At 43.8% G+C, this 25,000-nt stretch overlaps 2 protein-coding genes across 5 annotated transcripts in view; one reads left to right on the top strand and one right to left on the bottom strand.

Moving 5' to 3' along the window:
- Positions 1 to 25,000, top strand: part of ctnna2 (catenin (cadherin-associated protein), alpha 2) — a 329,416-nt gene that overhangs the window by 222,575 nt on the left and 81,841 nt on the right. The gene's annotated exons all lie outside the window — the stretch shown is intronic.
- Positions 8,032 to 9,606, bottom strand: lrrtm1 (leucine rich repeat transmembrane neuronal 1). The gene has a single exon (XM_030787926.1). The coding sequence runs from the start codon at positions 9,604 to 9,606 to the stop codon at positions 8,032 to 8,034; it is 1,575 nt and encodes a 524-aa protein (XP_030643786.1).

Genomic DNA, 25,000 nt, shown 5'->3' with positions numbered 1-25,000 from the left:
TTTTTTCTGCCTGAACTGTGTTCCTAAATCTTTACGCAGAGCCATGAATATAATCAGAAAAGCTTCAGAGGGCCTATACACTAGACCAACACTTCATCTCTCTCTTGTCTTCAGTAGATATGTAGTCATGCGGATGGTTAGCGCTGGGTACAGACAGGCCTGGGGAGGGAACAGAAGACTTACAAGTCCCGAATGAATGAATGAATGAATGAATGAATGAATGAATGAATGAGCGAACGAATTCACAGACAAGCCACTTGTTGCTATCTTCATTTTCCGCATCGGTGCTTCTAAAACAGCGACCCACCCCAAACCCCCCTTTTTTGCTGCGTTTTATTTCCTTTATTGAGCTGTTCATCATGAGGACAAGAAGCAGAAATGCAGGAAACCGGAAGAGTTTTTTTTTTTTTTGCCCAGCGTTCATGTTTAATAGTGAAAAATCTCTGTTTTTTTTTTTTTTTTGTGGGAAACACATGGTTGACTTTTCAGAGTCTTGTCAGGGCAGAGGCATGAAACAGACCATCTGCACTGCACCACACCAGAGGCTGTCCACTCCACTCTCTCTCTCTCTTTTTTTTTCCTTCTTTTTTCTTCTCTTTTTTTTTTTCTCCTCATGTTGCCCCACACATGCGTCTGCTCTTCCGCACACACTGATCCCTGAGCTGTTTGGGGGCGAGAACAAGAAACAGACGTGTTTTCTTTGTTTTGTTTGTTTGTTTGTTTTTTTGGTTTTTGTTTTGTTTTGTTTTGTTTTCTCCCTTGAATTTTTTCTATTTGAAAAAATTCCCTTGAATTAGACATGAAAAGTCCCTTTCACAGAGAGCCAGTATGTTAAAAACGCCTAAGGTTTTCGACAGTCCCATGTGTTTATTTGTTTGATTGTTTGTTTGTTTACATGCTAATTTTTTTTTTTTCCTCCTTCCTCTCTGTTTCCGCATGTTTGTTCCCGCGCCACCCTTTGGTTTGTTCTCCTGTGTCTTCTCCAAACCAGGTAAGTGTACATTACAGTTCTCTTTTGGAAGGCTTTTTTTTGCTTTGCTTGTTGTGCAACACCGACATCCTCACTAATCAACGTAAGCCCTTTGTTACGATGTCAAAGTAGCCAAACCGAAAGCCGTTTTGGGCTGTCGATTAGCGTTCGGCATAGTCCGCGCCCAGGCGGGAAAAAAAAGGGGGCGACCGTCGTCTTCGACCGAGCCTGACAGCAGGAGAATGAAGCAATTCCATTTACATGGACAGCCTGGTACACGGAGGAGCAGTGGGGGGGGGGGGGGGGGGGGGGGGCGAGAGTGTGTGTGTGTGTGTTTGTGTCTGTGTAGAAATGGAGTGTGTGTGTGTGTGTGGATTCTTCCTGACACTGATCTGATAAACAGCCAATGATAAATGCAGTCCACTTTTATGGAGCTAGCCCATCTGCTGTGACAGTAACGGAATAAGCCTCTTTTTTTTTTACCCTGGCCTTCTTTTCCATTTTCTCAAACCTTCACTTCACTCGACTATCAGGTGTTTTCATTCAGTAGTGTTCGGTTCATTTTTCCAGTAATATTCCCTGTCCAAAGCAACAATGATTCTATTTCCCTTACATATTTTTCAATGTAGTTCTGTTTCCAATGTTACATTTTCATAGTGGATTATATGCTGTTCCAAAACCTTGAAGTTAACTCACTTATTTGTGACATGAAACATTAAAAGGTTGGATATAGGAGTATTTTCACCTACAAAATCCTTATTGACTACACAATTATGTAGGTTAGCACTGCATTGTGGAGAAACTAAGCAACACCTTGATGTGTCTTTGATACTTTAAGCTGGAAAATTAGACTTTTTTTTTTTGTGCCATGATTGTGTTATATCATGCTGTGTGAATTCCTTCTGAAAGGGAAGAGTAACATTTTGTGTCTCGATCAATGCTAAAGGGCTGTTTTCAATTACGTTTTATCGTGTTGGAATGGTAGTGGTTGGGATATCTGGTGGTTTATGTCTTAATGGACCTGAGTGTGTGTATGTGAGAGACAGAAAGAGCAGGAGAGAGAGAGGAAAGAGACTGAGAGAGAGAGAGAGAGAGAGAGAAAGAGAGGGAGAAAGAGAGAGAGAGATAGAGGGAGAGAAATGAATAAGTGATATTGATTTTCCTTATCCCGGTGTGTCTGCGGCTTGGGCCTTATTTACAGTGACCGTGTGTCTAGAGATGGACTGCAAAGACATTCAGAGGAATAAATTTACCACATAAGCCAAACTCTTACCTCACCCTGCAGCCTCTCCTTCTCCTAACTTCCCCTCTAACTCTCTCTCTCTCTCTCTCTCTCTCTCTCTCTCTCTCTCTCTCTCTCTCTCTGTCTCAGCTCTCGTATATCCAACTGCCCAACGTCCAACAACAAACAGTTTGCAGTTTCGCCCTCACCCCGGTCATATCAGCTCTTTTACAGTGAGGTGGTGTCAAGGCTGAAGCAGAACTATAGGGGTATCCTTATACACTCCCATGTCTACTTCAAAGGACAGTAGCAAATTGCACAGCAGATGAAACATAAGATATTATGCTAAACCACCCCCCCTCCCCTACCCCCAGCCTTCCCCCTCTGCGTATGATTCATGGCATAGCCTGAGAAATGCATGCCCAGATGCTGTAGAATATTAACTCTGTTTTCAAGCTTATGCTCCGTGGCATTTGCGCAGGGGAAAGATATTAATGTAGGATAAGGCTTTTGGTTTTTGACAGGATCATATACTCCTCCGCCAACCATTGTAACATTGTTTTTTTTTTTTTGTTTTTTTTTTGCTTTTTTTTCATTGTCTTTTCCTTTAGTGGATTTTTGACATAATTCCTATTGCCAGACTGTCTCATATCCTCTTATCATTATTACAGCCTATAGTTTAATTCAACTAATGTTAATGCAAATTCCTCTATTATACACGCAGTCAGTTTTAATTCACCGTTGCTTTAGTCAGATAAAATGCGGATGAAGCTTTGAGGAAGATGCTATGCAAATGAATGCTCTCATTCTTAGATGTATGGAAATAGATGTTACAAAGAAAGCTATTGCCAGTACTGAAGGTGATGATGATGATAATGATGAAGTTCCAAGATGATGAGGGTCACTTCCTGTTGACAGTAATGTCTGTCTGGTGCTCATATGTCCTCTATGGCATTTTGAAAACAAGGTTAGCCAGCTATGTTCGTATGGCATCATAATGTTGTTTTAGGGCTGAAAAACACTTATTACTACCCCCTCCTACACACACACACACACACTCTTTCTCTCTCTCTCTCTCTCTCCCTCTCTCTCTCACACACACAGACACGCACGCACATACTAACATTGAAGAGTGCAGTATCTGGTTAAGCATGCATGCTTTTTGATTATGCATAGCAAGAAGCAATGAATGACACAGGGGCATCCAATCAATGTAACTGACAGGAAGCAAGGTTAATTAATTTGTTAGGCATTGTGTGTTCCATCAAGAACCTAAAGGCTATATTTACACTGGTGGCGTATCTTTCCACAGCGAAGGCACCTCTCTTCTCAAACTGAAACGAATCAATTTTGCAAACTAAATGGGGGAAGATAAAACCTCGGTTTGTCATGCTAGTCTGAGCTAGGTTAGATTCTCTCAAATTTTCTTGTTTTTAATCCATAGATTTCACAGGTTGAGGTGTCAATGCTGCATTGCGGGGGGGGGGGGGGGGGGGGGGGGGTGTTGATGTTGTTGGGGTTTTTTTTTTTTTTTTTTTGGTCAGGTTTCAGGAAGTGTGAGTAAACACAGTTTTTGTGTTTGATTGATTGATTGTCGCAGGTCCCGTGTTGTACCTCACAGGTAATGTTAGCATTAGCAGAGTTTCTAACAGTGTTTGTGGTGTAAACCTTATAGCTTAAGTGCTAGCACTAAGCCCAAAAGTAAGTTACGTTTGTCTGAAACAGAGACGAGTACCTGGTGCTTGTCTCCATGAGACAGCATTTGATTTTTTTTTTTGTTTTTTTTGTTCTTTTTTTGTTATTTTCTCTCTATCACCTTGAAAACGGTGTGAATGCAACACTTCAGAAGAAAATGACCTGGTGATCCAACCTTGCCCCGGCATGTTCCGTCGCACTGTCTACAGTTTGTCACAGTAACACATACACACACACACACACGCATCCATATCTCAAGGACAAAAGGCTCCAAAACTAATTAACAAGACCGTGCGTCCATCTCTTCGCCCCCCCCCTACTTGTGACAACAGCTCTCCTACCTGACCGGACAGCCAACCCCTTACTCAGTGCATAAATTCGCATCAGACTGCCAGGCCCTCACACTCCGTCCTCAGACTAGACTTCTTATGATTCAAACCAGGAATCCTGCCAACCACCTGACACGCCGCTAATTAACCAAAATATCAATAATACGTTGCCATATAAATACCACCACCCCCCCCCCCCCCCCACACACACACACACATATATACGCATACACGTACAAGCACACACACACACACACACACTTTCCTCACTCTTTCAACTTTGGAGTATTGCTAAAAAAAGTCTCTGAGATAAATAACGTGTAACCGGCCATGTTTATCTAATGACTATCTCGATCCATCAGCCTCAAGCTTCACGAGTCACAGAAGTAATAACGAGAGAGCTAAATATTGAAATAACACGTCTCCCCGTGAAAACTTTCCCCTCGATCAATGGTCAGAAGAACAAGACGAGGGAGAGAGAGACGCAGTGCTCCACAGATACACACACACACACACACACACACAGAGTCCGAAATATCTCAAACGCCCCCCCACCCCGCACCCCGCGCCCCGACATAAACCGTGAGGCAAACCAAGTACAGCTGGTATCATTAGTCCGAATGTTGTGGACCGCGAAAAAAAAAAACAAAACAAAAAAAAAAGGGTAAAAAAGAACGAAAGAAAAGAACCTCATCATTAATGAACTAGGTTTTTGCATTTCTAAAAATAGCTTTGGAAGCTGTGTGGACAGAGGGGGAGATGATGAGAAGATATTGTTATGCAAAAGAGAGAGAGAGAGAGAGAGAGAGAGAGAGAGAAAGAATGGAGGCAATTGAGCGTGTCTGTGTTTAGGGATGGATGAGGCTTTTGCTGATGTGTTTTGTGTGGTTGCTATTCAATACTCGTTTTGTTTTCCCGCTCTCACTGACCTCACACTGTGGCATGTCGTGAATATGAAGCAAATCTCTGACATTTGTCTCAGAGTTGGCACATTAGATGTCTAGGGGAGTTTTGTTGTTGTTGTTGTTGTTGTTGTTGTTGTTGTTTGCTTGTTTGTTTTCTATATCATACACAAACTGTGTATATTAAGTTAATTCACACCATTCTTAACAAGTCTAATGTCTTTTCAAGGTTTGTGGGGGGGGGGGGGGGGGGGGGTTGTTCTTATCCTTTAATGCTTTACATCACAAAAGCCTTCCCAAAAGATGTCCAGAAATACAAAATATATATATATATTTTTTTTTTTTTTGATTATGGACACAGCAAATTATCAGAGATACCATTCAAAATGAAGCGTAAGGATCAGAAATCTTTTGTTTTTTGTTGTTTTTTTTTTACTCCAAAGAATCTTTCTTTTTAGATAGCATTTGAATAATGTATTGACTTAAACAGATTAATTTTTTTTTTTTACCAGAAAGAAAAAAAAAAAAAATGAGTATTTGATTCATTAAGGAAAAGGGGGAAAAGTGTCACAGTATACATCATATTACAACAGCAACATCACATTTCAGTCATTTGTCTGGGGTAGGCCTGCTCTATGCATGAAGTACAGTCATGAAAATAGAACGATCTAATATTAAGTGTTAAGGATTTGGGGCCATTTGATATCAGAAAACAGTTTGTTACTTAAAAGAAAGAAAGAAAGAAAAGAAAGAAAGAAAGAAAATCCCTGTTCATTCGGCTCAAATACAAATGGCTCTCGTCCTTAACACCCATGACCGTGACAAACATACGTAATCATCATTTTCACACAGAGAAAACTGTCCAAAAGAAACATCCTTAATTAATGCTCGGATGGCATTGCACGTACCTGCACACACACACACACACACACACACACACACACACACACACACACACACACACACACATCCTCTTCAATCTTACTTAACAAAACCATGGTAATAACAGCCAATTGTCCAGAGTTGAGTGATAGTAAGAGATGTCAGTGCGGTCGTTCTAGAATAATTGCTCCCCTGTTTACCACCAATGACTCGCCTATGTGTCCAGAATTCAAGATACCTTCGTTACGGCACCATTTTCTCTCTAGAGCTGAGGCTTCGAGACAGCATAGAGCAGACCACTCTATACACACAAACACACACACACACACACACACACACACACAAATATCCAGGCTTCGAGACAGCAGAGAGCAAAGCACTCCACACACACACACACTCACACACACACACATACTCACACGCACACGCATGCACATATCCATCCACACACACATACACACACGCACACGGTTTGTGTTGAAACACTTGAGGAGTCTCCCGCTGCTGTATCTACCTCAGTCTTACTGCTGGTGTTAGGACACTAGAGAGCAGCCTGTGCCTTCTTTCTGAGTACTTTCCTAATGCATTCTCTCTCTTTATGCTTCTCTGCATGCATGTCCACCAGCGCAGTAAACCTCATCTGACAACACAGTCAGTCACACGATGAGTACCAGGGGGGGAAAAAAATATATATGTATATATATATATATATGTTGAAATGTAGTCTTATCTTTGAAGAAGAGATTAACAAGTTACAACAGGAATAGCGTGCTATCAGACTCACACCACAGCTGTTGCTTTGAGAACCTGGATGGCGTCTACATCTTGCACTTCGTTGTTATCTTATGATTTATAATGATTAAGGCAAACTGTCTACCCTTTTTTTTTTTCTTTAATTTTATTTCGTTCTGTTCAAGAGCTTCGAAAAGCCTTGGAAAAAAAAAAAAAAAGAAAAAAGAAAGAAAAAAAACGTTGTACTCTGACTTTCCGGTCTGTATACGTATGTAATGATCAGCAGATTCTAATATGTTCGTGTTTAGAATGCCAATGGATCAGGATCTATCTGCTTGAATTGATTCGATTCACTAGTTTGTGTAATTCTATTCAGGGAAAGGGAGGGGAGAAACGCAACCACAACAACAATCGCAAGCCAGCACAGTGACTATTCCTCACATGTATGGGAATGAGGGGAGAGAGAGAGAAAGAGAGAGAGAGAGAGAAGAGAGAGAGAGAGAGAGAGAGAGATGAATTTCAGATTGAGGCTTAACATTTCAAATGAAGCTTAAGCGTTCCTTCGTCAGTTGCTTGCTCTTATTCCTCCTCTCTGCTGTACCGCAGTCTCATTGACAATCTCACTGACTAACCATCTACCATCCACAGCCATGCCTCAAACACTCCTGCAGACATGAGTATTGTGAATTGCAATTCATTTATTTAAACATTTGTTTTGTTTTGTTTGTTTGTTTGTTTTTTCATAGTTTACAAAAGAAATAGAATAGCATCTTGCATTCCCCCCCCCCCCACCCCCACCCCACTCTTGCATTTCTGCTTAAACATATTTTACACAGATTCATATCTTTCTCTTTTAATTTTTTTTTTCTTCCATCATTTGATTTTTTTTTTTCTTGTTGTCGTTACCACAATAAAAACGGTGTGTTCTGGATGTCCCCAGTAGCTTTAGACAGTTTTATATCCTGAAATAGAAAGACACATTAAAGCTCAAATATCCACTCCTGACAAGAGAAACCTCGGCAGGTCAGCTTACTCCGCTATGCTTTTTTTTGTTTGTTTGTTTGTTTTTTGCATCCAGTCAACAGGTTCGTAAACAGGTCCCCAAAGCAGCTTTGAGGCCATTGTTGAATTCAGCATAAATCCACAGTCCTCCAGTGCATTGTCAAATTCCCACTTCCCAAAATCAATCCCCATCAGCAAGCAGCACAGTGCAGAGCAAATATTAAAGTAAGTGTCCAGTAAACCCAGTAAAGATTGCAAAAAAAAAAAGAAAAAAGCCAGCTATGAATGACCTCACCATCACACCTCACATTCCCTTGAGGGTTGCTGCTGGCAGGTACACGATCCATATTCGTTGATGATCACCAGGGCTCCCTCGATGTGGTTGGGTTTGTAGTCGACGTAATACTCGGATGGGGATATGGTGGCCATCTGCTGCATGGTCTGCTTCTGTTTCTGCTTACGGCGCTGGCTCGTGAAGCATTGCCTCATCTGCCTCAGGCCAGCGGGGAAACACTTCCAGGACACGTAGAGCATAAGTACCACAATGAGGAAAGAGAAGATAAGAGCCATGGTTCCTGTAACCACCTTATGGATTTGCATGGTGCTTTCCAGGTCGTCGGAGGCCACTGTTACCGTGAAGGAGTTGGTCACCACCTCTCCGCCCACTACATCCTGCAGGTCGTAGGGGTTCCTGGTGGGGCCCTCGTAGATGTAGCCCCTGGCACGGTCTCTGGTGGAGGTGTAGGTTTGTGTCGTGGCGTCCGTAGGGTCTTCGCACAATTGGAACGCGTAGACTGCATCCAGGATGTCCTCCCCCTGGGCGATATCGGGGCTGGAACACAACAAGGCGCTGTCACGTTGGCCTTGAAAGTTGCTGAGCCAGGAGGCCAGGGCGCAGACGTTTCTGCTGCACTCCCAATCATTGCCCGACAGAGTGATGCTTCCCAGGGATGTCCATGAGTCCAAAATCCTCTGGTCCAAGTACGTCAGCCTGTTGGAGTCCAGCATGAGCGTTTTGAGGTTCGGGACGCTCTCGAACACGTGCGGCTCGATGTACTCGATCTCGTTGTTGGAGAAGTCGATCTTCTCCAGGAAGTGCCAAGTCCAGTCCAAGGTGCTTACCACAATGGTGGCCTTGTTATTGCGCATGTAGAGCATGCGTAGTGAGATGAGGCGGGGAAAGTGGGCCAAGTTGACTTTCACCAGTTCGTTGTGCTCCAGATGCAGCTCCGTGAGCTTGAAGAGCCCGGCAAACGAGTTTCTCGCCAGGCTCTGCAGCTGGTTGTAGCCCAGATCCAGAAACTGCATGCTCCTGCAATCCTGAAAGATCCGAACGGGGACCAGTTTTAGGGCGTTGTAGCGCAGGTGTAAATTGGTAAGCTTCCTAAGGCCATGGAAAAGGTCAGGCTCCAATGCCTGTAGCCTGTTGTAAGATAGATCCAAGATGCGCAAGTTTGGCAGGGGTTTGAAGGTACCGTTGGCAAGATTCTCAATCCTGTTTGTGCTCAGGTCGAGCTCTCTGAGCCTACGGAGTCTCTCAAAGGCGCTCTCCTCGACTATCTCGATACTGTTATGATCCAAGTAAAGCCAGGTGAGCTGTGTCAGGCCGGCAAAGTGTGCCTCACGCAGCTCCGAGATGTTATTCTCGCGCAGGGACAAACCGATGGCGCTGCTCAGGTTGCGGGGGATGTCTGTCAAATTGAGCCCCTCGCAGTAAAGCAGCTTGTTGTCGCAGCGGCACAGCCTCGGACATACCCCCCCCACCAAGGGAACCATTTTCAACAAGATGCCCAGCAAGCACAGTATCAACCCAGGGGGCTTCCTCAGAGGCCACTTTAAGTACAGACCAATTAGAAGGAAATCCATTAGCATGAATATCCTGAGATGTGCTGGAGAAAAAGTCCATTGAATCGTTCAGATTTGTTTCATTTTGTACATCATGATTTGTAACTCCCCAGGCAGAAATGATTTGATTTTTCTTTTTTTCTTTTTTTTCCTTTTAATCTTTTTTTTTTTTCTATTTTTTTTATGGGGGGTGGGGGGCGGTACGGATGGGGAAGAACTTAGATGGCGATTTGTACTTTAAAGAATGGACAAATCACTACCACGTCAAAAAGAAAAGAATCTTTAGGGATAAAGGGAAAGTCACTTTGCTCATGTTAGGTATATGTGAGCAAATAGAAACGAAAAAGGGGGTAAAAAAAAAAGTGTTTCTCCCGAAACTGATCTCGTATGAAAGGATTCCTACTCACCCCTTTCCAGAGGCTGACAACCTCTATTCAGTTGCTCCCTTTGTGCCGACACTAATTATGTGTGAATCTAAAAAAGACCCCAGTGTGGTACAAATTCGGCCCCCCCTCCCTTTTTCAGCGGACATCAGCTCCTGGCAGGCTTACAATGTCTTAGTTCTCCTCGCGTGAAAGAACCAGAAAGAGAAGGAATCCAAGCGGTATTCAGCAGACTCGTAGGAAGTGCAAGTTCCCCCGGCTGTATGCATAAGCACAGTCCTCTTTCTCCCCGTGTTTCCACTGCAGCAACTGCCGCGATGATCGGACAGAGAGAGAAGAAGAAGAAGAAGAAGAAGAAGAGGGGAGGAAAAAAGGGGGAAAAACAGGGAATGGGGAGGGGAGAAAAAAAAAAAAAACCCTTCAAAACTCCTTTTTATCCCCCCCCTCCTGACTAAAGATTCCGCCGATCTGTCAGCACAAATTACCGTCCATCACTTGAAGCAATCACTGACCCGTACGTCTTAAATCCAGACATTATTCTCTCTGTGGTCAGCTCCTTACAAATATGTATTCATAGCAGCTGAGTGACAGCAGAGTCTGTGTCCTCCCCCCCCTTTTTTTTTTTTGTTTTTGTTTTTTTTTGTCTTTTTCTTATTAATATCCCAACTCAGTAGCTGTGGTCTTCCTAGCAGGAGATTGGAGTTCGGTCTTTTCCCTTTTTGGTAAGGCTCATTCCCCCTTGCGTTGAGGAGGGTGTTGCTCTGTGGAGATGCTGAGGCTGGATCGTCGTATTGGGGAGGAGAGAGGCGTTTGTTCCCTTGCAGCAGAGCTGGTGCTCTGGCATAGCATGCAGAAACACCTTCTGTTCACTGAGTGTCGTAAGCCACTCACAATTCAGCCGAAGCTCGCTCGCTCTCTCTCTGTCTCTCTCTCTCTCTCTCTCTCTCTCCCTCTCTCTCTCTCTCTCTCTCTCTCTCGCTCTCTCTCTCTTGCTTGCCCACTCACTCATTCTCCTCCTCCTTCTTGTTCTCCTCCTCCTCCTCCTGCTCACTTGCTGCTCTCTCTCTCTCTCTCTCTCTCTCTCTCTCTCTCTCTCTCTCTCTCTCTCTGTCTGAGACATTTTCATATTCAGAAGGGGCTGAGCTTAAACCAGGATTTAAATGAAGCACAGAACTGAATCATATCTCCCATTTCTCTCTCTCTCTTTCTCTCTCTCTCTCTCTCTCTCTCTCTCTCTCTCTCTCTCTCTCTCCCTCCACCCCCTCACATCCCTCCCCTAATGAATTGAAACAAGCCATCTATCTGCTGCTTTTTTTTTTTTTTTTTTTTTATGTCGCTGTTAGAATTCAGTTTTCTCATTATTACAGATTAATATTCATCCAGTGACTGAGCGTTCTATATGTGTTCCATCCCTGCGGCTCTGGTCTGTTGTACCACTCCCACATAAACAGCAGTGCGTTCGCCGTTTGACTGTTGTGCTTTTACGTCTTTATCCATCTTAAAACTGAGTCGCAGCACATTACTTTCAAGGCTCTGTTTTTGACTGTGGTTTTGGTTCAGTTTCCTGAATAAAGATTTAAAGATTTGATTGTGGCACGCTAAGACTGACTCGCGATAAGGCTTTGGGAGCTGCCGATTTAAGGTTTGAGCTTGAAACCCTGGTTCCACAGAGATGGATGACTTTATTTCTCGGTCACCAAACAACCTCATAAGTGTATCTTGAAAATGGCATTGTACTGTAAGCATAGTCCTTCCCCAGACTGTTGGCTCGTTGAAAAATGAGCAGAAGTTCAACTGGCATGGTAATAGCATTATGGTCCATATGTCATAGCAGTTTCCTGGTGATACAGCTTAGCTCAGTGCACTCAGATAGTTCAATGTGTCCATTACTCTGCTATTTCCCTCACCCTGTGTTTTCCAGCCCTTTGCCCGCAAAGCTGACTGTATAAAACCGAGCTAAACTGCTACAATTTGCGTCTCCCATTTCCTCCCACCTCAACCTTGTTTATCATGGTCATTTCAAGACTAGCTGTCCTAGTATGAATACAGATATCATCCATGACCACTTCGCTTGGAGAAAATATAAATATTCCACTCAGGAACATCGGGATCGGTTCTAGACAGACACACACACACACATACGCAGTCCCTGGGCTTGTCGTTTCATTCCGATTAATTTTCAAGGACAACGAACTGTGAAGATCCTCTACGTGAAACTGAGTGTACATCTGTAGCCTGCCTTACGTCGGATTACTGCCATAACTTTTTTTGCAGAGGCCGTGTGCTCAGCACACTGTGAAATATGAGGTAATCAGGAGCAAAAATGCCACGCCGGACCCTGCTCGTCCGTTAATTGGTGCGGCAGCTTGCAAAACAGGGGCCCGGGAAATGGTGACTACGCCCGGTTACCTCAGTTCATGGTTCAGGTCATTGGTGAAACTATGGTCTGGGAGCTGCATACTACAAGGGTTTTTCCCCAGACCCACAAAACTTCATCAGTTCACAGTTTCAATAAGGTGCTTTTACAGATTTGATTTTTTTTTTTTTTTCTTTTTCTTTTTCAACTATGGGACGTTTGTTTATGGGCACGTTACTATATTATCATTAATCGACAGGATGACAAAAGATGTTCACTCTCTGGAGACACAACTTGAGCTTTCTGGTTCGTTATGCAAATACCGGACGTGGTAAATTTAAATTGATCTGTTTTTTAGCTGTTCAGATAAAAAAAAAAAAAAAAAGAAAAAAGGAAGACATGTATGCATGTCACGTAATCTTAGGGGGTTTTTTTCCCTCATTTTTCTACCAAAAAAAAGTAGACATTTCCTCAGCCCTTTTCTGAATGTATGCTGTCAGAGATGTACAGCCGGTTTCACACCTTAAATGCCCAGCAAAGATTTGACAGAAATATAAATGTATTGAGCACCAAGGAGAGGGGGGAAAAAAAGGCCATCGTGAGCTGAGACCGTCTTAAAGTCAGATCTATTCCCCCACTCCATTCTCCATCTCTCTTTAGTCGTAATAAATGGCTGCACCATCAGCTAATGACTTGGTGCACTGTAATGACTTGACACAGCGAACAGGAGATGGGAGTATCCAGCCCATCAGTTTTACAGACTTTTAAGAGGTTTGGCTGTGGTGAACATTGCTCTGTAACAGTGGAATATTAGTCACAGATAACAGCCCATTGGAAATGATAACCTTGACTTTTTCTCTCTCTTTTTTCTAAATTTTAATCTTTTTCTTTGGACGATTTTATGGGTGTTAAAAAGGGTGTTTGAGTTGGAAGGACTCTCATAAACAGTCCAATTAAAAAAAATGATATTACTTTGAGAATACATGTATATATGAATGAACATATATACATATATATGTTTTTTTCAGAGTAGGTTGCAGTTTCACATTTGAAGATTTGACAAGGAATGCAGCAAGGATTAAAGAAGAAAGCTTCATTTCTCATAAAATGAAATTGAAAATAAATTCAAAAACCTCCAGATTAAAAAATGCAGAACAAATTAAACAAATCCTGTTAACGCGTCTTCTTCGTGGAACTAATGAAACTGAATAAAGTCTGGGAGTTGGAAGAATCGTTCAAACCCCATTCGCTGTTTATTTTATCTTTTTTTTTGGGGGGGTGTCGAAGGGGGGGGTCGAAGGGGCTCAGTCTGACAAACTATCAGTTCAGCCCAGAGTGATGCAGTCAGATATCCCTTTGGCCTCTCAGCACTGGAGTTGAAGCTGACACAGACTGGGTCTCCAATTGGGCATTATTGCCTTCTGGGTCTTGGCGACGTAGACGGTTGCTCTCAGTGGACGTACCCCAGTTTCTCTTCAACAGTATCTTTCTTTTTTTTTTTTTTTTTTAAATCACTGTTTTCTTCTGGGTTTTTTTTTTTTCCTTTTTCTTTTTTTTTCTTTTGTTTTTTTTTTCCTTCCTCTGCGTTATCCTTCTTATATGATATGCCTCAAGCCTTCTGGTTTGCGTACATACATCTTGGACGACAAGCGTCCTGAACACGAAATCCATCTTCATCTGCATAATGAATAGGTCTGAAGCACACTCCTACGCAAGCCTTTTAAAGCATAAACCAGAGCAAGGCAAAGGGGCCATGAAATTGGTCAGATTATTAATTAAGTATCCATTTTGTTTACTTTGGATATGCTTAATCAATATCCTATTATGTCCTGTTAATATTTTCTGCAACATTAGGTTTTTAACCACAGCATCCCGTTTGCCGTACTTAGCTGTGACTGCGGTTGATTAGTAAACATCTCACTCATGACCCGTTGGAGAGAAAATGTTATTGCACGCATTGGCCTGATAACGTACTAACACCACTGTAGTGGAAATGCTTAACACCATAATGGTTACGAAATGCACCCAACCTTCAGGAGTCTTAAAATGGCCACCTTGCCTGACACTACACCGTGAAAAGAGAGCATTAAATCAATGACCACCACGCAGGATTACCAGCCAAGCAATAGTCTGCAGAGCTCACTTTTAATGGTGTAAGAGTTTACATTAGCATTTACAGATAAGCACTGTTTGTCCTTTACCACATGAAGAATTCCTTTTATTTCTTTTTTCTTCTTCCTGTTCTTCTTCTTCTTCTTCTTCTTCTTCTTCTGCTTTTCCTGTTGTAGTCAAAACCTCTGGTTGGTTTCAGCGAGTGACAGTTGAATGCGAACATCCCTGTGGAATCAGTAACCACCGTTCATTAACCCTTTCCACGACTCACTGAGCCGTAGCAAGGCTCAGCGCAAGAGACCGAATGAGGTTAAATCATTATGAAGATAAAACCACAGTTCAAGTAAATTTCGCCCTTTCGTCATACGGTTAACATTGAGGAATGGAACTTAAAGAATAGAAAAAAATTTGCATGTGCTTTTTTAGTCATGCTGAATTGTCCATCTAAATGGGATTTAGGATGTAATGTAAACTCTACACCAGTCTGCCGATAGACCAGTGCGTTTAGTAATGGATAATGCATTGTGATTTCTGTAGTGATGCCAACGGATTACTCTGAGTCACTACTGTGGCCTTTTGAAAACCAGTGGAGTAGGAGTAACAAATAGGAACATCTGGTGCACCCTACATTCTACCACCCCCTCCAGTCAGCCCCTCCTCTTTTCTGCCCGGTGGATAGTGCCACACATTGATTCGGCTTTCTCAATAAGCCCATTTCCAGGGAGAGAGCAAGGCCAGGCTGCAGCCATAGCGTGATTCTCTTTGGTCTTTTCCCGTCCAGGAAAGGCCACTATCGTATAAATCCACTCTTTAGCTATGATGTCGTGCTTTGCTAGACCTTTGAGTCATTACCGAGAATCCAGCAAGGTACATATCCCTGATCAATAGGCTACATTTAAGTTTATGGTAAAGCTCAACCATTTCCCCCGAGGGTTATACCAATGTCCACTGGCTTGACCTCCCCCCCCCCCCCCCCCCCCCCCCCCCCCCCCCCCCCCCCGCGCTGAGCTTCGTTCGAAAAGCTTGTGGCTCTTTACAGTTCAGAGCTTCTACAGAGTCCGTGAGTTGTTGGAATAGAGACGGAAGATCCAAAAGGCTTTTGACGTTCCCCGGTCCAAGTCCGCTGAATCGGGTCAGCTTCTCCTTAGGAGTCTCACCCTCATTACAGGACCTCAGTATGAGACCCATCAGAATCTCCCAGGTCTTGGTACCAGTCACTGACCACCACAGATTAGAACATGGGGCCATTTCGATTTTAATCCGGACAATCCGGAGAACCCTGTACTCATTTTTCTGTACTAATTTTTTCTTTTTTTTTTCTTTTCTTTTTTTTTTTCTTTTCAGATTTGAGATAGTTTAGTGCATGCGCAGAAGTTAACTAAATGTCTGTAACACAGACATGACATCATTCTGTGTATTGTCATATTTTGAGTCATGCATCATCATGTTTTATATTCTTTTCACTCCTCCGCGAAACTTTCTTCCATTTGCAGACAAAAGGAGCTAAAGACGCTTTGTGTTGATTTTGACAGTTCGCAGAAAATGAAGACAAAACAAGTTCTGGCGCTAATGACACTGACAAAAGCGGTCGCTCTTTTTTCCAAACAAATCTTCATCGATAGCATTGCTTCGCCATGACAGCCCATCAAATACGTTTCGCGCCGACACATCGCCAGTTCGAACACGGTTCTGTCAATCATTAATATCGTAACGGTCATCGTCTCCAGCTTTGGCGAAAACGTCAGTGTCACCGTTTATTGATTATTGTCGCGATCATCATTTCTCGTTTAGGATCATGCCTGGAGGGGAGGGGGGGGGGGGTGTTGGAAGGGGGAACGAGGGGGCCTTGTCATTTCCCTCAGCTAGGGGAGAGTCACGATATCTGATAATTAACAACATGTAGATTAAAGATCCATTATTCAAATGGACTATTGAGTGTGCAGATGCCTGAGGAGGACTTGCCATGCAGGGGGTAGGCTAATGCCTAATTGGCTCTCTACAGGGATAATGTGGGGAGACGAAGCAAAGGATCACTTAACCGGCGCTCCCTAGCCCCGGGACGGCTGGAGTGACCATCATCTGCCGTGATAAGAAACGTCCAGCAGATGGCAACTCTTTGTACCACAGCAACAGCGTCCAATCAACAGGTTTTTGTTGTTTTTTTGTTTGTTTTTTTTACCGGACGCAGGAGAAGGGTCGGTCGATGGAGAAAACGGAGACAGAGAGGGTAGAAGAGCTCTGATTCCAGTCATAGAGACGAGTTAGGTTTGGATCATTGTGTTTTAGTGTCGATGCAAACTGTGTTTTTTTTTTTTTTTTTTTTTTTTTTATACAGCAGCCTCTAATCAAAGTCTCTGGCTCTAGTGAAAATACTAGTCATTTAAAAAAAAAAAAAAAAAAAAAAAACCTAAGGAATTTCACACACTGAGAATGAATGAAGTCTTCCCGTGGCACCGTGCCAGATGATCTTGTGCAGCAGTCCAATGCCAGATGCAAAACATATGCCTTTTAAAAACACACTCAATACCAGTGCGAATCCATGTGAGATGAAGCTGGAACACAACATCTCAGCAGTCACCCAGGAATAAACCGGCATGTCACCTAGAGCGATACCTCCCTCAAAGCATGTTTGCTGCAAGATCTGTATTTGTGTGTGTGTGTGTGTGTGTGTGTGTGTGTCGCTCGGGACGTGTGTGTTCAAGTGCGAAGGCCTAGCCTCCTTTTCGGACTGCGTGGCTCTGTATCTGCCCGAATAAGCATCTCCCACTGCCTGAATGGAAAAATCAATAGAGCTTCATCTTTACTGGATCGGCCATTTGGCAAGCGGGGGAAGGTGTTGCGCGTGGCTTTGATGTGTGGGAGGTCCCGCGGGCGTTGCACAGACTCTCATTGGTCAGTTGGACAGGCCTTGTCTAAGACAGGCTAGATGTAACTAAGGTCTTGGTGGGAGTGGGTGTTTGTAGTTAATGCAACACTAGGCAGACCCAACAAGAGTAACACCGAGGCATAATGAACCCATTACATTCTAAGGCCTCTCTCTGTGACTATCCTTAACTACCTGGCACAAGCACAAGACGTGTGCTACCTTTGTGTTTCCACATCAGACTTTTTTCTTTCTTTCTTTCTTTTTACTTTTTTTTGTGGAGCTAAAGTCTGTTACTGTATGTTTATTTATGATTCAGAGATACACGCAAGGTGATACAGAGAGAGAGAGACAGGGTTTGTGTGTGTGTGTGTACATTGGCATACCAGACAGGTATGTGTGTGAGTGTGTGTGCGTGCGTGTGCGTGTGTGTGTGTGTGTTTGTATCTGCGTGTCTGTGGGCCCATTACTCATTCACGTGTGCCCGTAGTCTAGTCCGTGCATGAGCGGCGTATTACAGCCCGGGCATCAGAGGACACATCAAAACGTTGCCGTGGTGTCCTTGTGCCTCACAGCATTCTTTCAGAGGGACTTTGTTCTCCCGTCTGGTGAGTCAGGCACCCTACTGCGAGAGGACCGGCCTCTTTCAAATCCTGCTCTTTGGACCATCATGCCTCTCCCGTCTTTTCCCACAAAGCTTTGATAAAGCTAAAAAGCATCTCAGAATCGAACTCTCCCACCGTCCCTCAGACCGGTGTCAGCTCCGTTTAATCTCTTTCATTTAGCCGTTGTTCGCTCTCGTCTCTCCGGCCTCTCCAGAGCCTCTGACATTTTCTTTATTGTTAGCGTCATACGGGAAAGAATGGGAACAGTAACGTGTTTATGTGTTTCAAGTTTTGGACCTTTCATCGGGACAGGTGCGTGGGAATGAAGTGAGAGAGGGAATGTAAGTGTGTGTGCGCTCACGTGTCTGTGTGTGTGTGTGTGTGTGTGTTTGTTTGTGTGTGTGATGATGTGAATGTGTGTATGCACGTGTATGTGTGTGTGTGTGTGTAAATGTGTGTGTGTGCGCTTGCGCGCGTGTTGATGTGGTAAAGGGTTAAATCCATGTGCAGTCGTGCTGAAAGAGCTGGGCCGTCATGTTCTGGCAGCAGCAGGCCTGTCTGCCATTTTAATTACAGGAGTACCAATGGCCTCTTTCCCCCTGAGGTACAAAACCCAGCCCCAATACCACACAAAACACCCAACCATGGAAACCACAGCCCACAGGCCCTTCACCAGTTACCTCACACTGCACTTCCACTCACTCTGTCTTCATTATTTCACCATTTTCTCATGTCTTTGTAAAGAAAAATGTCAATATACTCTTTACTAACATCAATTATTAACAGTTGAATAGCTTCCTGATGAGTTTAAACCTCTATCATCCTCCTCAGCTCAAAAACTCCCTCATGGCTTGTTTCCAGATCAAAAATATTAGTTTTACTCCGGCCTCTTAAGTGGAGTTTCTAGCTTTCCCTATACCGCTTTCCCTATCTACAAATCTTTTCCTCATTCACCAATTCAGTGTTTCTAGGTCATTTGAAGTATCACTGCTCATTTAACTGATGGTTAAATGTACCATTGATTAGTACGTTTTCATCGATTTTGTACCAGAGTGTTATCATAATCCTCTTTTCCTTGCTCTGCCCAAAGTCATTTTTGAACAAAAACGTTTCAACTTCTTAGCCCCGTCTCAGAACTCCCCGACTGGTGCATTATCATTGTGGTCAAGGTGACGTGGGCGGGGTATGTTAATTTCGATGGGAGGGGCTGGCCTGTTCAAGCCTTAATTTGGCAATGGGCAGTCCAAATCAGACTCTAATCTGCAACTTTAAAAGTCTGCTTCCCCCGTTCTATTTTCCGCAGCCTCGGGCATACAACAGCGCTCTCCCCGGGAGACGAGCGTTTTGTTTTGATGCTGTCTTGGCGCTTTGATGCGATGCTCATGGCATGTCAATCAGGATTTTAGAATCGTGTCGTGTCACGGAACATGCACAAGCATCGTTAAGAGCGGCGGGGGTAATATTGTTGTGTGTGTGTGTGTGTGTGGTGGGGGGGGGGTGTGTCTGTACAGCAGCTGTTGAGGTGGAGTAAGACGCAAAAACTTGCCTGCCTTTAAAACAAGTTGTTTTACATCCAGTGGGCGGCTTTCGCTACATCTGTACGCGCTTGCGAAACGCCGTGAAATTCTCCGTGAAGTTTTTTTTTTTCTTTTTTTTTTTTTTTTTTTCCAATGTTGAAATATGTATTTGGAGAAGATGTTGACACACGCATGGAGGTGTGGTTGTTTGCTTGTTTGTTTGTTTTAGTTAACACAGAAAAGTTATCTGAGGTGTTGTTTGTCTAACTTTTGTGTTAAAATGCCTTTTGTGTAGTCAGTGAGGAGACAATGATTGAAGGGCAAATCTGCCACTGGGGTGATTGAAGCGTCTTCTTCGGGAAGAGTGATGAGGCATGCCTTTTGACTAGACCCAACGTTTCATTACCGCAAGAAAAAAAAAGAAAAAGGCAACGCCGCCTCTCCAAGGCCGTGATTACGAGTTAATCAGTTTCGTCGACTGAGACCCAGACCATTTGACGTGTCCGTGTTAAAAATAAATAAATAAGTAAAAAGACATGGCCATCTGTCATAATAGTCCTGTAATACGTCATTTTCACACGAGCACATGATCTTAATATGAATGTTTGTTCTGATGTAGATTTCTGGGGGGGGGGGGGGGGGGGGGGTTGTTTTTTGGGGGGTTTTTTACTCCAGAAAAGCCAAGCTTTGCTGTAGGTCTGCAGGCCACTAACTGGTGGTTGAAAATATTCATCAAGTCTCACTCACTCCCAACCGCCCCTAACAGTTGTCTGATTTGGCAGTCAATTGGGGGCTAAGTCCTTTGACTGGGGGGGGGGGGGGGGGGGGGGGGGGCGTCCTATGCACAGATAAACAATAAACCGCACCAGGTCCGGGAATTTTGCTTGGAGAACGTCTTTCTCTTGTGACAAGCACGTTAACAACTTTTCATTGTTACTTTCATTGTTAGGAAGTTACTTTTCTTTTAAAAATGATAATTAGACACTCCCTTCTCCCTTTGAGAGTGACACAGAGTCAATTTTAGCGTTGCTCTTTGACGGGGAGTGTGATGAAGGCCCGTTTTCTTTTGAGGCACTCTTGTGGAGTGTTGTGTCTGGTGTCAGGGAGAGACCCGCGTTCTGTCAAACACTTGCCTCGTGCTAAAACCTTTGAAGTTTCGCCGTAGTATTTTGATTGGCTTGCTTTAGCTACAGCCGGAGCAAGTTCTCTCTCTGCACTAGTTAGCTTTAACTAAAAATTAGCTGGTAAAATTCTCTCTCTCTCTGTCTCTCTCTCTCGCTCTAACTGGGTCTTTTTCTGTGCGTCTCTCTTGCTTAAAAAAAATAATAACAGTGCTTGTTTACATAGCTGTACATAGCTTTTTTATTATTTATTTATTTATTTATTTTTTATGCTTCTCTGTAGCTCTCCCCACTTCTCTCTCTCTCTCTCTCAGAGGGTTACGGGCTAATTGAGCTGGTATCATGTGACGAGCAGTCATAGCCTCTGTCAGTCGTTAGCTGTGATTAAAGGGGAAGTGGGGAGCGGGTGTGTGTGTGGGGGTGGGGGGGTTGAGGAGGAGGAAACGGCGGGGCACTGGAGCTTCTGAGGGCATCTTCGCGGGGCACGAGTCGCCGCTGGCATCCGTCCGCCAGCTGGAGCGCCCGGACGGCCACGCCCGGTCACTGATGAAAACATCATCCCCGGCACCACTCCACATCACATCTCTGGACTGACACATCAGCGCTGCCTCCATCCACACCATCTGTAGCACAGCACTGTTTGCATAATGCATGTCATTCCTTACTGCTGATAAGTACCAGTGGTTTTTTCCTTACTGTTTATATTTCTGTTAACTTCCTACTAGATACTATGGAGAAGCAGGGAGTAAGCAGGGAATATTTGCTGTGTTGAGCATATTTGCGGTTGGGTGTCTGAAACCTGGTTTTGAGGGCCCACATTATCCATAGGTTTTTTGTTTTTTTTTTTGCAGTTTTTGCAGTCGTAAAACTGGACCTCTTTAGGGCCAGCCACCACAGGGACTATTAAACGGACTACTCATGGAAAAGTAAAAGCTGTATTTACTTACACCAAGTTTTAAAAAAGTTGAAGTTGATTTTGCTGGGGGAGGAATGAAGTTTTAAAAGTTTTTTTTTTTTTTTTTAATTTTTGTTTTCGATCTCAAAAGTCTCCCTGGATTTGTTAAAAACAAACAAACAAAAATGAGAGAAAATGAACTGTGTTCATATTTATTTATTTATTTATTTCCATGTGTATTTGTTTTCAATAAGTTGGTTTTTAACTTCCAAAAAAAAACCACCCGCTCATAAAGTAGCCTATACAGTCTTTCTGTCGTCAGTTGCTTTCATTAAATCGGTTGTGAATTTATTCTCAGAGATTCTCACGGGACGCAGATATAGTTTCGCCATGTATTGCGGTGTGAGCCCACTGTTACCATATTAAAGCACCTGGATTGACTTGTGTCTCACGGGGATATTATTATGAATGAATTATCATAGCAGAATGAACCGTCTATGTCAAAAAAAAAAACCACACACACACACACACATCTGTCCCTGAGAAGTGTGTGTCACGCCTGCTTTGCATGACAGCTTTCTCTTTTTTTCACCTTAAAGATTGGTTGTGTCATACTGACTGACTGGCTGTGTGTGAGTGTGTGTGTGTGTGTGTTTGTGTGTGCGCACGCGAGAGTGTGTATATGTGTTTGTTTGGCAACCAGGGTGCTGGATCTTGACAGAAACCGAAGATCTTTACTCTACTCTCTCTCTCTCTCTCTCTCTCTCTGGCCTCATCTCTCTCTCTCAGTCTCTCTCACTTGCTCTCTCTCTCTACCTCCTTATCTCTACAAAATCCTCCTCACCATGACACAGATATGCAACAGAACACCATCTTAAATCCAACGCCGACACCTTCCTACCTCCCCGCACGCCCTGACACGGTGAATAGGGTCTGACTCACTCTGCGATCTTAACGCCATGTCACATCACCCAGCCTCTTCCCCTGAACACACAACCTTTTCACAAAGTCACAAAGCAAAAGAAAAAAAAAAAAAAAAGCTGAGCTCCTCACATCTCTCCCTCCCTCCCACTCTCCCTCCCTCCCTCCCACTCTCCCTCCCTCCCACTGCGAGAATATGGATATACCGTCTTAAAGCTTTTAGCTTGAGTCATATGTCTGAGTCCCTCCATACGTGTTTTTACACATCCATGGAGGTAAAGGGAATGACGAGGGACTTTTTAAATTTTTTTATTTATTTACTTAGTTAGTTATTTATTAATTTTTTTACGCGCAGCCCGTGTGTAGAACACTTGCGTTTTACTTTAGCGGCAGCCGGCGTCAGCGCGCCGTTAGCACCTAGAGTCGACGGCGGCCCGGAGTGGACCGTAAGTGTATCTGCCTGTGAACGAGAGAGAGAGAGAGAGAGAGAGAGAGGGGGGGGGGGGTTGCTGAGTGTGAGACAGGAAACAGATGCGGTTAGCGGTTTGATAGTTTGGCTCCCAGGAATGACTGCGGTGACAATTTGAGCTCCCGCAGGAGTGTTGGATGAGGTATCATTTAGTCGGAAATGTCAGAGAGCGTAAGATTAGAGTGTTTTTTTGGGGGGTTTTTTTGTTTTTTTTTTCTCCAGTTTGGTCAGATGAACGATTGGGATATTAACAGAGAGCTGAAGGCAAAAATCGAAAATGAGACTTAACATATCAGGAGGAGAGAGGTCTATGACCTGGCAGAGGGAGATTACCTGTGTTTGTGTGTGTGTGTGTGTGTGTGTGTAGAGAGAGAGAGAGAGAGAGAGAGGTCAGGCATGAGCTATGAACCATTAGCGACGCTGACCAAATTTATCTGAACTCAGCGCGTGGAACGATATCTCCCACGAGGCACTGGGGTTGCAGTGGAACCTCCAGAGCATCTTTGCACCACATCTCTCTCTCTCTCTCTCTCTCTCTCTCCCTCTCTCTCTCTCTCTCTCTTCCTCCCTCAGCGTGACCCATAACTCAGAGAGGGAGAGATAATGAAACGAGAGCATAAATGAAGGAGAGATCCAGATGATGAAATAGGATTATGTTCTCCTGGATTTGAGATCTGCTCCTTAAAGAGGTTGACTCCTCTCTTTGCCTCAGGAAGATTAAAGCGCTAAACATCCACACGCTAGCGCACAGGCAACTTGTAGGTTTGTCTCAGTAACTCCAGTGCCGTATTCACTCGGTTTAGCATGACGAGCTGAAGTTTCAGCTTCAAGGCTGAGAGAAGAGTTGTTGTGCAACTGGCAGAAAGGATTCTATGAATCGTCCTATTTGTGTCACGTCCGTCTATGCGGACGACAACATGCGCGCATGCGCGTGCGTGCGTGCGTGTTTGTTAGTTTGGGCTGTTTTTTCTGGGCTTCTCTGTCGTGAGGCGCCAAGCTAATCGCTGACCGACCCAGGGAGGTGCCAGAAATAGCTGTTTGCTGGTGTTTGACAAATAGGTGTGTCTGTGACTGGACGTTTTGCTGACACTCTGTGAACCAGACATCCCACCCACCAACCTTTCTCTCTCTCTCTCTCTCTCTCTCTCTCTCTCTCTCTCTCTCTTCCTCTCTCTCTCTCTCTCTCTCTCTCTCTTCCTCTCTCTCTCTCTCTCTCTCTCTCTCTCTTCCTCTCTCTCTCTCTCTCTCTCTCTCTTCTCCACGCTCTTCAGTGGCCACTTGTCATTCAGGGCAGGCAGTTTTCAGTCAGCGTGGCTGCTCTCCACCAGTGCTGCAGGAATAGCCAGTTTTGTGTCAGTCTGATAAATCCCTCACTCTATCCTTTCATCCTCTCTCTCTCTCTCTCTCTCTCTCTCTCTCTCTCTCCCCACTTCTTTCTCTTCGTCCTTCCATCCTTCCCATCTCTCCAGTATGTTCATGCCTGGCCATGGATCTAATAGTGGAGTGTGTGTAGATTCTGTGCTGTCTCTGTTCCACTTGTCTGGCTATTTTTAAACCCCAGGGTTGTACTATATTGTGTCTTAAACCTTGGTCTCACCTTTCAGGAGACCATCAAATATAAATGCATCCATCTCGCGGTCTGATTCAATTTAGGTTTCAACTTTGAAAAGGTTCTGAAAGTTCAGACAAACAAACAAACAAACAAACAAAAAGTTTTTCTCAGTTATGTATTGTTAATATTTTACATTGTTTTCGTTTGTGTTGATTTTTTTGTTTCTTTATATGTGTTGTTTTATTCCATGTGAGTGATGTAGTCATAATTTTCATAGTCATATGAATGTTGTCCTTAGCTGCTGCCGCCTCGATGGTTCTAGGTCCAGGCAAGGGTGTGTGTGTGTGTGTGTGTGTGTGTGTGTGCACATGTCCATCCACGTACGTCTGTCTGTGTGAGTGTGTATCTGTGTGTGTGTGTGTATTCCTGACAGCGGTTTGGTCGATTCGATAATGTTGTGAATAGTTCACTCAGCGGGCTCAGCTGCACGCAAACTGAATGAAAAATAGTGAAACAAAAAAAAAAGAGAGAGAAAAACAGAAATTGAATCAATCATTGAAAACTTTCTCATTCCTCAGAAAGCTTCACTCCCTCAGCCACAGATTCACACCGTATCACATTAAAATC

This window comes from Chanos chanos, chromosome 11, assembly GCF_902362185.1.
Source record: "Chanos chanos chromosome 11, fChaCha1.1, whole genome shotgun sequence".
Lineage (NCBI taxonomy): Eukaryota > Metazoa > Chordata > Actinopteri > Gonorynchiformes > Chanidae > Chanos > Chanos chanos.
Note: the sequence above shows the minus strand (reverse complement) of the source record. Positions and strands in the feature narration are given on the sequence as shown.